General features: G+C 35.9%; 1 protein-coding gene across 2 annotated transcripts in view; it reads left to right on the plus strand.

The window, feature by feature from the left end:
• The window catches only part of LOC131065044 (flap endonuclease GEN-like 1), a 164,070-nt gene extending 152,113 nt beyond the window's left edge, over nt 1-11,957 (plus strand). The window contains exons 6-8 of one of the 2 annotated variants that reach the window (XM_057999415.2): nt 10,482-10,611; nt 10,721-11,229; nt 11,307-11,957. In XM_057999415.2, coding sequence (XP_057855398.2) covers nt 10,482-10,611; nt 10,721-11,229; nt 11,307-11,594 — 927 coding nt within the window. In that variant the 3' untranslated portion in view covers nt 11,595-11,957. Of the gene's footprint in view, nt 1-10,475; nt 10,612-10,720; nt 11,230-11,306 lie in introns of both variants that reach the window. The other variant, XM_057999414.2, reaches the window with a different exon arrangement.
• Nucleotides 11,958-13,442: the final 1,485 nt, after the last annotated feature.

The raw sequence follows: 13,442 nt of genomic DNA on the forward strand, positions 1-13,442 counted from the left end.
GTAGGATCTCTACGTGTGGATAAGCTCTCTGTGGTATGATGTGATTTGCTGGAATCACAAGGGGACTTACACTTGATGACTGAACTTCTGATTTGCTTTGAATATTGCTGGAACACAGGATTTTACTGCCTTAGATTTGAAAAAAAGGAAAAAAGATGAGGGTGAGGAAAGAATCTAATCCTAATACTAAGGAATGTAGGAGCAATGATTGAGCTTTGATGAAATTCTAAGTAAGTCTTGTTTTGACATCCCAGGACCATCTCCACAAGGTTAGTGCGATCTTCGAAGGAAAGCTTTATGATGTTCAAATCATCACTGCAGGCATAGACACCATCAGGCTGATGCATATCAATGAAGAAGCGACAATTGAAGTTAAGCTTAAGCTGAATGATTCCAGTTGACTACACAAGGCAAGTCTGCAATCAACAAACTGCTAGTAGTATGGATATGCGAATTTCACCATCAATCAAGCACATTTCTTCCACTCATCTAATAACATGAAATCAAGTATGAGAAGTATAGAGACCATGCAAATTGTCGAATCGACCCATAAATTTCACCATTTCTTCAATGAAGTTTTACAAGTCTCTTACAACAACATCTTGGCAACAATCTTTGCCTTCTCTCTCTACTCTACTCTAATTGCTATTCTATCAATTGCTAATCACCTTCTAACTACTCTTTATTCACTAACTCTATTCTATTGCCCTTTACAAATGAAATGCCAGGGCTTATATAGTGCCCTCAATACAATTCGATGGCTTAGATCAATTCGAGATCAATGGCCAAGATTTTACAATGAAAACCCTAATTAGGGTTTGTTACAACCATTACATAACATTTAAGCTTGACCAATGATAAAATTGTATTGCTTGGACACATGTCCTCTCTGGAAAATTCCACCAATGAATAGCCGGGGTAGGTACATCGAAGTTTGTGCCATCTCCCATGAGTTAGGTACATTGAATCTGGACATGCTGAGGTGGATCAATCCGACTGGAGGAGTGATGACTGGGATGCCAACTCATCTGACACTTGGTTGATGCCAATTTGATGTTGCTGAGAAGCTAGCTTTAATTAACTCTTCTGGAACTATCTGCTTCTTCAACGAACCCTTGCTCTGACTTCTCGTGTCCTTGATTTGCAGGATGATGATGTACCTCGCCCTGGAATACTGGACTGGAAGAGGTCGCCCTTATCCTGATGATGCTGGATCGAAGAAGGTTGTCCTTGTCGATGCTTGACTGGAGGAGGTCGCCCTTATCCTTGCTTGATCTTCTTGGAGGAGACTGTCTTTGATTTGGCTTGATTTTCCAACTTCGGGATCTCCATTTGATGCCTACACAAAATATTAAAGTTAGTCTTTTGAGCATCAAACCTCAAAGCATGAAATTTAAGACCTTTCAAAGGTAAAACTTAAGATATTAATTTGAAAAAAGTCATGATAAATCAAGAATTATACATTTTCAAATTAATCATGAATGGAAATTGGATTTTCAAGACTTAGATTTTACAAAATTGCAATGGGATCACAATAAGTCTTGAATGAGATCTTCAAAAAAGTAATTTTATACCTTCCCTTGAGTATTAAACTCTAAGGAATGATGCAAAAATACATGAATTTCGCTAGGCAAAGTGTAGATCATAGCCTCCTCTTGGATGAATCATGCCTCCTCTAGCTTCAAAAGAATTTCACCTTCTACTAGCCTCTTCAAAATCTGGAAATTCGCCTTTCAAATGCCTTCAAAAGTCTGGAAATTATCCTCCAATCTAGCAAGAAATTCGCCCCTCCAATAGCCTTCAAGATGAATTTCGCCCTCCTTAGTCTCCACACTTAGTAGAAATTCGCTCCACTCCAGCTAGATTTCGCACCTTCAATTAGCTCTCCGAATTCGCACTTGAAAGGATGATTGAATGATTTGAATTGTGAAACAACACCTCCAATATATAGAGCGCTCACCCCTTTGCTCCCTCTAGGCCGACTTGGCAAAAAGAGGTTAAAAATAAATAAATTTCCAAAAAAAAGGGGGGCCGACTTGGCAAAATAAGTGAAAATAAGGCCTTGTGCGCTCCACATTTAATTTTTTTTAATTTCCAAAATTAATTTTAGATGCCTCTTAAGGGAATTTTTTATTAATTTCAAGGCTTAAAAATTAATTTATTAAATTCAAAATGCCTTAATTTAATGTGAATTTGATTCAAAATCTCCAAAGGGCTCAAAATTAGCAAATTTGGTGAATTCGTTAAGAATTTCAGCACTCAAGCAATGTAGAAAATGAAGGATATCACAAATTTCGCCCTGGGCCCTTGGTGAAGGCCAGAAGCGATTTTTTTATTTTGTGACTAAAATCCTCAATTTTCAAAGGCAATATAATATTCATCAAGTTTCTTGGGGTCCTTTTGCCTTATCTCATCCTTGCCTTAGCACAATTTTGAAGAAAAGTTGTAGTTTTTTGCAAAAATTGCTTTGGGCCTTCAGTGAGGGTCAGGAGCGCTTTTGCAAATTTAAGCTTGTCCATGCCTTGTTGTTTCTCCAAATTATCTTCAACGGATAGAACACACCCTCTTCCATTTATTTTAATCACAAAATTTGTTTTGTCCTTGCAAGAAAATTGCACTTTTAGAATCTAGCTCCGGACCTTCAGTGAGGGTCAAGAGCGCTTTTGCAAATTTAAGCTATTTTCTCTCACCTTTCCCTTTGAATCACCTTGATAAGGAAGAACTTTCCTTTTTCATGCTATGAATAAATCTTTAAGCCCAACAAGTGATAAAATAATGTGTCTTTCAAGAAAATCGCTCTGGACCTTCAGTGAGGGTCAGGAGCGCCTTTTGTTTTTTGGGTTGATTTCCTCCTTTGTTGACCACTCAAATTATATTCAACGGATAGAACATGCTTTCCTTGATCTCTTCCAATCATAAAATCACTTTGATCCTGCAAGTACAATGCAAATTTGAAAATCAAGCTCCGGACCTTCAGTCAGAAGCGCTTTTTGCCATCATGATCAAATTGTTTCACTTTTCATCTCGAAATTCCTTGGCTAAGGAAGATATTATCTTGTTTCATGCTATGAATAGGTTTTTATATCCAACAAGGGATAAAATAGTGTGTCCACAAGAAATTCGCCCTGGACCCTCAGAGAGGGTCAGGAGCGAATTTGCCTTCTCTAGGCAAAACTCCTTCATCCTTTGGTCTTCAAACGGGTTTGGGGCTTCATCATGCTCATTCCACCGCTCTTCTTGCCTTTAATACCTCATCTTGACCACAACAATGCTAAAAATGACCTTCATGGAGAATTTCGCCCTGGGCCTTCAGTAAGGGTCAGGGGCGAAATTATCCTTGTTGCCCAAAATTCAACAATTTTCAAACTTTCAAACTTTCAAATGCATCCAGTAACGTCCAATCTTCTCTCCGGGAAACCTTGCACAAAACAAGTTAGCCAAAATTAGCGAGAAATAAACTTGAACCACATTTTCACCCTGGACCTTCAACAAGGGTCAGGAGCGATTTTTACAATCTAGGCTAAATTGTTCAATCCTTTAGTTTCAAACCACTTCACAGGGCGAGGTAAGATCGTTTTCAAAGCCAGGAACAAGATTTCAAGCTCAAACAAGGTGGCAAATGAAGTCTACAATGAATTTCGCTCTGGACCCTCAGCAAGGGTCAAGAGCGAAATTTCTAATCTTGGAAAAAATTCATCATTTTCAAAGTTTCCAATCAATCTCAAAGTCCAAACAAAATGCTTTGCAAATCAAAATTTGGTCAAATAAGGCAAGAAATGAGTCCTAGATTGATTTTCGCCCTGGACCCTCTGGAAGGGTCAGGGGCGAGATTCGCTTTGGACCTCTCGAGAGGGTCAGGAGCGAAATTTGACCTTTTGAACTCTCCGTCAGGATAATTTTATGGAATATAACATTTAAGTATAAGTTTCTTATACTTTAAGTTATATTCCATATATACTTTCAGGATGTTTGAGAGTGGTTTCAGACTTCCAGGAGTGATATTGCAAAATCTAGTTTTTTGAGGTTTTTCAGTTTTCAGACTTAGTCAAATTTCAGGATCAGGACATTCCAGACTTAGCCAATTTTTAGGATCAGGACTTTCAGACTGAGCCAAAATTTCAGGATCAAGACATCACTCAAGCCGGACTTGCTATCCATGTGATCCCCTTGGCGACACTCAAAATGCAAAGGCTAACAGACAAAACCCTAAAAGACCTAAAAACAAACCCTAGAAAGCAAAAAAGCAGGGGTCCCCATTTGCAATGGGGTGATGTGTGAAATGGTCACAACAACGCCTCACTGAGGGGGTTGGCGAGACTCGGATGCAGTCCTTGTTGGGAGAGGTGGAGCAGGCCTTCCCTGAAGGCTATCTTGAGCTCCGGAGGACACAACACATGGCATCCACAGCTGAGGCCTTGCGCGTAGCAGGAGTGACGGCTCGGGAGGAGTTGAGTACCAGGTTTCAAGAGGTTGAGGCTACCATGGCATAGACTCGGACAGTGATGGACATTTTGGTAGCAGATAAGTCTGCCTTGGTTATGCAGTTGGAAGAGGAAAGGGCATCCAGAGCGCGGTTGGAGACTCGATTGGTCAGTGCACTGGAGAGTGTGGACAAGAAGGATAAGGAGGTGTTGGAGGCAGCCTATATGGTAAAGACTGCAATGGAGCAGCAGATGGTGGCAGAACGGGATCTGAAGAGGAGGACGGAGCAAATGTACGAGCTGCGTGGGCGATTGGCGTCCACCACTACACCACCACCGGGGTCTTCTTCATCAGGGACGCCCTCTGCACCCCCTTAGTTTTTGATTTTGGGTTCTTTAGTAAGCAATGTATTCCCCATTTTGTTGTAAGTCGTTTGGAGACGACCTTCCCCAGTGATTTGTTGTTTTGGGTTTCAGTTTTCCTTGTACATCATTCCCATTTTGGTTGTCTGTCGTCCGGAGACGACATTTCTTTTTGGGGGGGATGATGTTGTTGGGTAATTAAGCATTACGGTAAATTATGTTAGCATCGGCAGTTAACCCGTCGGTTGTCGGCAGTTAACCCGTCTTAACCAGACTCCTTTAAATTGTATCTGTTTCCAGTCTTTGGACATGCTATTGTAATGGAACATATTGCAATCATTGTATGTACTGCCTTATTATGAATCAATAGAACACTTGTGAGTTCCATATATTCTATGTACTTATGTCATTTATGCAATGTCTTAACCTGACGCCCTACGGGGAAAACATGCTGATAATTTTTTTTCTTGTTTTATATGAAATTCAAACAACACTAAATAATCTACGTCATAAAAAATAACATGAATTATTACACCACTCTTCACTGAGATAACAATAGCAATTGATAGAATAGTTACAGAGTTTTTGTATAAAATCACAATATATTCTTAGCATTGTATTCTAGAATGACAAGATTACATATATGAGCGCATTAGAACTTATCCTAACCTCTGTAATGATGCTGCAAATACTTTGAAGACCCTGAAAAATTGCTGCAGTCTAAAAATTTGGCAATTAATGGTAAAAATGTGGGACAGCTGGGTATCCAAACCCCCAAAAATCTGGGCACCTCCTCAAAAGTCAAAACGCCTTCCCTCTTGCCAGTACGACAAACATAGATGATCACAAACCCTCAATAAAATGAGGTGCTTGGAATAACTAGGGATAGAATGGTACAATCAATTGATGAAGTTCAATATCTTCCCAAATGATGATTATTATTCGTCCCCAAATGCTTTTAATATAACATTTTGCCTTCCACACATTTGAAAGTCCAATTGGAGAAATTAAATAACTCCTTTTAAGCACAAAGAACGAAAAACTCTAGCATTGAACTCTCCTATGAACTTTGAAATGAATTCACTCAATCAGTTACGTGGCTTTTTGCCAGCGAATCTAATTGCCAAAAGGGTTTTGTTTTTCAATTAAAGAATATACAAAATTCAATTTCTCCAATGAGTCAGGATTTGATAATTAAATGCATAGAATGAGCTTTCTCTCAAATCTTCTTTTCAAACATTTTTTTTTGGAAATAATAAAATTATATTTTGGGAACTTTTTATTTCCTCCCAAAAATAACTTTTAAAAATTTCTTTTAATTCAACTTTACTTTTGGGCCCAAATGACTCAATTTTTAATTATTTGTCCACCTTTAATAAAATAATTAATTAAATATAAGTTGCTCATAAAATGAGTGACTTCAGACAACTAGATTTAATCAATTAATTATTCCCTTGCCACATCACAATTAATGTACGGGAATTAAAATAGGTTAAGGTTCTTTGCCAATTAATCACACTTGCAAAAGAGACATTATACTCAACCCCTTTGGGGGCATTGCTTGGCAACCTTACCAAGGGCTTTTCCCAAAAACCCTTGCTTTGGTTTTTGAAAGAAAAAATTAAAAATTGTTTTGGTACAATGTTTTTCCTGTGTAACTATATATTTGTGTTATTGACCATCATCCCTTCACGGTCATCAAATATGTGTTCATTGTTTCCCCATCCTTGAAACGTAGATGTGCATATACATGTGTGTGTGTGTGTGGCTAGCCATTGCCTTCTCGTCATCTCCAAACCTAGGTCCATAGTCCTCCAATCCATATGTATGTGTATGTGGCTAGTCATTGCAAATTGTTTACTCCCTACGGTGTGGTTTCTTAGACTACCAAAAGTAAACAAAAATTAACAAGCACATGAAATAATAATACAAATGATAATGCATACCAGACATAGTAGTAGAATATATCTTTATTCACACATGCAATTATTACAGAGAAGAGGCTAGAGATGGTTGGCCAAAGATTACAATAGACCCGACTTTACTGCACTACCTTCCTTGGCAGTACACAACATATTTAAAGGACCCGACAGTTGCCGAGAGGTACACAAGCGTCAACTAATCGACACATTAACTACTCGAGAGTGACAACCCACCTAATACAAACAATTAATACATTGATAGATAACAAATATTATTGAGCATAACAATAGGCATTTTATGCCGACTACACAATTGTTTTTAGCAATATACAAAATTGTAAATACATTTGAGATAAATACAATAAAAATTTGTATAATTGTTTTCAATATTCATCAAAACATTCAAGATCAAGGTCGTTATTTGATTAAACATTATATGAACTACAAGAAAATGAAGTGTCACTCCCACTAGGTACATCATGTGTAAGAGTCTTGTCATCATTTATATCGACTCTAGAAAGCTCTACAATAGATGCATCCAAATTGGTACACTCAAGGGTTATATCCTAATGCTTTGTTACCCTTCCTTGTAGTTATCTTGCTTATGTGATATGAGATGCAAGTTCAAATGGATATAAATCAAGTTTAATCAAGTTTTCTACTTTTTTATTGCAGAGCCAATTAGTTACACTTCACTGAGTGGATAAAGAAGTATGTACTCCAATTCTATTCAACCAAAGAACCTGCAACTTGCTGAAATTGGAGAGAAAACTGACAACTTAAAAATTAAAAATGCAAAAGAAATTAAATGATGGTAAATACTAGAGTCTACAAATGTTTAAAAAGAAAAATGCTTACATGTGATAGAATCTTGATTGCAAGAGGTTGGAGGAACAAACAATTTTACCTTGGAAGTACTGCCATGTACGGGCATCTTCCTTGTACTGGTCTCAAAGGGCACAGATATTATGATCTCATCTTGAGATGAACTTGCCAAACTCTTTTCTAAGATTTTCCACCAGTTTTGAATCCCGAGAAGATTCTTCAGAATGCCAACTTGTACCCATTAGCAACTTCGCTATCTCTATATGCTGCAAATCTCCCTAGAAAAGAAAGTATCTCTGTGTTATAGTATTTGGTGGATGATGTGAATAGAGATGCAATTGTATGGTCATCTTGTTTTAGTGATGATGAATGATTTTTCCACACCTTGGAATTTTTTTTCTTTGGGGTCATTCTCTTTTTGTGCTATCATGACCTTTATTTTTTCTATCATTGATTCATTGCCATCACAGATTTGCTCCAAAAATGGCTGATTTATATCAGAAAACCTGATCATATTCATGATAGGCTTCATAAAACTCAAGGCATAGGCCACATGTGCTTGCCAATCGTCATCTAAGATAAACGACTTGACCTTTGGGCCCTCTCTGAGTTTGATTGCTTCTAAATGCTCCATTGGTGGCTAATGACCATGGTGCTCAATTGTGATGCCCCCATACAATTCTCAGTCAAGTATTGTTAATATTGACAAAGCTCCTTGTATTAGCAACTTCACTATCTCTATATGCTGCAAATCTCCCTAGAAAAGAAAGTATCTTTGTGTTATAGCATTTGGTGGATGATGTGAACAGAGATGCAATTGTATGGTCATCTTGTTTCAGTGATGATGAATGATTTTTTCCACACCTTGGAATTTTTTTTCTTTGGGGTCATTCTCTTTTTGTGCTATTATGACCTTTATTTTTTCTATCATTGATTCATTGCCATCACAGATTTGCTCCAAAAATGGCTGATTTATATCAGAAAACCTGATCATATTCATGATAGGCTTCATAAAACTCAAGGCATAGGCCACATGTGCTTGCCAATCGTCATCTAAGATAAACGACTTGACCTTTGGGCCCTCTCTGAGTTTGATTGCTTCTAAATACTCCATTGGTGGCTAATGACCATGGTGCTCAATTGTGATGCCCCCAAACAAGTCTCAGTCAAGTATTGTTAATATTGACAAAGCTCCTTGCATTATTTTTATAATAATGAAGTTGATGCAATTAAAACCAAATGGTTTGATGACGATGTATTAAGAATGATCAAGACTATTAAATGATGAATATGAAGCAACAATCATCTTATTGAGGTAGTGAAGAGGTGAGAGACACAATTTAGTTGTGACTGAATGAGCAACAATTATTGAGGGGACATTAGAAGTGATCTTGATCTTGTTAAGAACATCGACAATCATCTTATTCAATGCAGCAATTAGAAGACAATAAGCAGCCATAATCATATCAATATGGACAACAAATGATTAAAGACAGCATAAACATACATTTTGATAGTGCAGTAATTTGTCATCATAAGACAGTAATATAAGCAAGGAGCATTAATGAAGGTCGATGAGATAGCCGATTTGATAATGGTTCGAGACATGAAATTCAGTTTTAATTATTAGAGTAACTGATACAGAATACATAACATGGTGGCAACTAACTAAGGCGGTTTGTATTGAAGAATGCAACTTGTTTGCAAGCCGACTCCTTTGGCATGGTCGAACGATTTCATAAAAGCTTGTATTACATATTGAAGCCACAGAAATTATAGACAATGAGCAGTGAGAGCATACTGAAGCAGCAATGAGATTTTAAGTGCAACGATTTAATACAATGGACAGTGTTTAACAGTGACTAGTTAGTAATAAATAATGACATAAGGAAGCACTCCTTTAACAAGAATAAAGTGACATAGGAGATATAAATATAATTTGTTTATAAAAAATTAAGCAGCCGACTACATGTTCATATTAATATAAACATTAGTATGGTTTCATAAGTGTTATGCAAAGATGGCAGTGATTTCATGATTATTACAGCAACTCATTTCAAGTGTTATGCAAAAGAGGCAGCGATTTCATAATACAAATATGGTTTAAATAAAAGTTGATTAAAGTGGCTGACTCCCTTTGGAATATGATAATGAAACTTGTATGGTTAATCACCCAAGTTAATTCATTCGATGGATAATTAGTGTGTGGCAAATTCATAATCGAATGATTATACGGTGAATATCTTATCTCTGAGCAGAGGAATACTGAGGAGAGAAAGAAGGCTGCTGATCATACTAAAAGCTACATCAAGAAGCTTCTAGATTAGCTTTATTTGGATGACATATACTTCGTTCCTTGAAAGACTTTGATATTTTGATAATTTGATTTATATGTTGCTTAAATCTTTGTTATTATCCCCAGATTTTGATCATTTAGATATTGGGTGTACTCCTGTTAGATTCTTCTACGTTAGCAGTAGCATGCTGTATGTCCTTTAGGCCCTTACATTGTCGACTGTTTTGTTAAGTATCTGCAATAAAATTAAATACATAATTGTTTATCTCTATTGTGAAATGTGTAAGAAAAGTGAAGTTGGTCATATTCAGACAATGACCATCTGTAATGTTAGCTTTCCTTTCTCCGATAATACATTTCAATTGGATTCTTCTTTATCTCTTACGTTCTATGTTATTTGATTACAATACTATAATGCCCTTTGTGCATTGGGAAAGTAAACTATGCTTTGGGTTCTGTTTAGATATAGTTAATTTACCATGCCATGTGGATATAGTAACATTGTCGATCATACTTGACCACTAGCTTTGGGATTTTTTTTTACTTTGCATTGTGGATCTATTAAAAATCTTAGGGTTTGTTGGTGTTACTTTTCCTTGCTACTTAATTTTAGGGCATTGGTCTTCTTGCCCTGAATTCATGTGGCAGGAGCAGAAAAAGAAGGAACACAATAAATGGCTGCACTGGCAAACAAAAACTTTTTCTAAAATTTGTGCAACTGATGGATTTCCAAATAACGAAATTGTCAATATGTATCTTGGCAATGAAACCAGTGCTCTTGGTGGTTTGTCTTTCCATCCCTTGCTTCATTAATTTAATTGTGTGTTGAGTTGTACATTCTTTGATTTCCATATGAATGTTCTTTGAAATCTATGTTGAACATATCTCTGCAGATTTACAGATGAATGCAGAATCTCTTTCATGGCAGGCCCCTAAAATGGAGTTCCTTGAAGACTTCCTGGGCCATCATTTATTTTGGGATCGATCATACACACGTCAGAAAATCCTTCCTCTCTGTTCTGTGATGTTATTGAGGAAAATGGCAGCAAATAAGGAAGGAGTAAGTGCATCAGAGGAAAGCCAGCTTCTGTACAATAGATATGTGCCACATTCAGTTGAGCGTATTAAAGTCCGTTACTCCCAATCCTTCTATGTACTTAAATGGAAACATGTCAATTCTGAGTGCAATAATGATGATTGGTTGGGCTTAAAATCTAAAGACTTACAGCTGCAGAAGAGAAAAGCCTCAGTGGTATGCAATTTTCAGAATGGATGTGATGAAGAATTTCAAGCAGTTGAAGTTCATACCACAAAAGGAAATTTATTTATAACGACAGATGAAGACGTGGAGCTTGTTAGGGCTGCATGTCCCAAGCTGGTGGAAATTTTCGAATATGAAAAGGTTTGTGCTTATTATTTAGTAAATATTTTATGATTGATTTTGTTATCTTTAATTTCAAATTTTGATTTTATCTCCAGGCTGCTAAGAAAAGGAGGGCTGCTGTATCAAAATGTAGTAAAGGAAAAGAAACCTCTACTGTAAAGCAACTCACCATAACATCATATTTTAAGGCTACAAAAGGACTAGTTAGATCAAAGCCTAGGAAAACATCATCTACAGTTGGAGATAGCAAGGACAGAAATACTCGTGCAAATCTTACCTTACCTGTTCCACTTGAAAAAACAGTAGAAAGCATAAAAACCATGGTTCCTGTAATTAATGATCCAGTTTCACAAGTTGAATTAAGCACTCATGACCTAGTTTAAACAAAATAACAAAACTATTTATTCAAGGTGAATTCCTGAACCAGAACGTGTTGAGGGCTGTAAGAAGATGTTTGTTCTAATCTAAGAGCTGATTGGGAATTGCAATAGCTACCAACTTGTCAGAAATGTTGGAATACATATTATACATTTCCCTTCATAGATTTACATGCTTTTGGAGCATATAAGCCTCTGTCAATGTAAATTATTGTCCTATTTATCAGCTATTAAATTTTTGTTTTAAATTGTATATATCATGTCCACGGTCAGCAGAACTGGATTTGAGAACTTGTGTATTTAAGAAATTGAGTAATAAATTCGCTCCCTATCTTTTTATACAAATGTGAATGCCCTACATGAACAATTTCACATGCCGAAAGGAGCGCATTGTATATGCCATGATATTTTGAATACAAATTGGTTGCAACCACTGTCGGATAAAAGTGATTGTTCATGAGATATGCATTGAGAGCAAAATAGGTTAAAGGGTAGTCCCATATTAATCGAGTGACATGCTGATGATAAATAGATTTGAGGCCTTGATCACGTCAAGTTCCTCCGTAGGAAGTTGATCTTTTTCATTTTGATGTCACATGAAGCAAGAGCAGAAAACATGAAAGCGAGCTAGAAATGTCTCACTAAAGTACTCCTCAGCCCTTTTGATCTGATGATTTCATGATAACGTTCTTTGTTTCACAATAAAATTTTAGATGTGTACAACGAATTTCTTAAAGGTAATTTCATTTAGAGGTTGAATTTGTGCTAAATTTTTAATTTTTTTTAATTTAGTATAATTAAATGAAAATAATTATGAAGTAATTTTTTTTCGACTATATACTTGTTTTGTATTTTTATTATTTTATGACTATTAATTTTTTTAACATGCTCATTTCATTACTTTCCACCCCTTATGGCTATTGTAGTTATACCACTTGGCATAATTAAAATAATGTGAACTGAAAATTTACAAATATATGAAGAATGAAACTGTTTTAACTTGACTGTACCAAAGATGGACACAAAAAGAGTACATTTGTTGTTGACTTAAAACACCAAAAAAAATAAAAAAGCATGCCATGAGGACAATTATTCATCACATTGGATAGAACTTATTCAATGAATGAAGCAAATAGATAAACATCATAAAGGCAAAACATAAGATACTCAAGTAGAAGGTATTAAGAATATTGTGAGATTTTAAAATTCTGAAGGATTTGCCTACTTTACCAAACTTTGTCAACAATGCCCAAATAAACAAGTAGACTTTGGTTTCAAAATGTCCATGATTTGCCTACTCTAATAGCCTCGTCATCAAGAGATTAGAGCTTTTAAGGGATGATTATAATATTTTAATAATAAGTTGAACTAAAAGTCACATCATAATTAATGTATCAAATAATTTTTATGAAAGTTTGTAGGTCATGTAAGTGGTTGTAGTAAGAGTAGAAGTGTAGTTATTTTTTTTAATACAACTTTATGAACAATACAAATAAACATATTCTTAAACTTATTTGGAATCAATCAATGGGAATTTTCATGATCGTGCTACATTGAAATTGCTAGTTATTGAGTATTCAATGTAATTGTGTTTTTGTTATTTATTAACGACATTTATTATTCTTATCTTGCTTATGAAAATATATTGAGACATTCTTCTATAAAGAGGAAAAATTTGATAGTCTAGTGCTTATATCCAATTAGGCAATAGAGTCTTTGTATTTCCACAAAACGTGCAATAACTAAAACCAAGGTGATACTTTAATCAAGATATTGTAAAAGATTGTTGTTCTAAACATACAAGCAAGGTATGTCTACATATACATTCAAGAAAGCAATAGATAGTTGCATAAT

Source organism: Cryptomeria japonica, chromosome 11, assembly GCF_030272615.1.
Source record: "Cryptomeria japonica chromosome 11, Sugi_1.0, whole genome shotgun sequence".
In the NCBI taxonomy this organism is placed as follows: domain Eukaryota; kingdom Viridiplantae; phylum Streptophyta; class Pinopsida; order Cupressales; family Cupressaceae; genus Cryptomeria; species Cryptomeria japonica.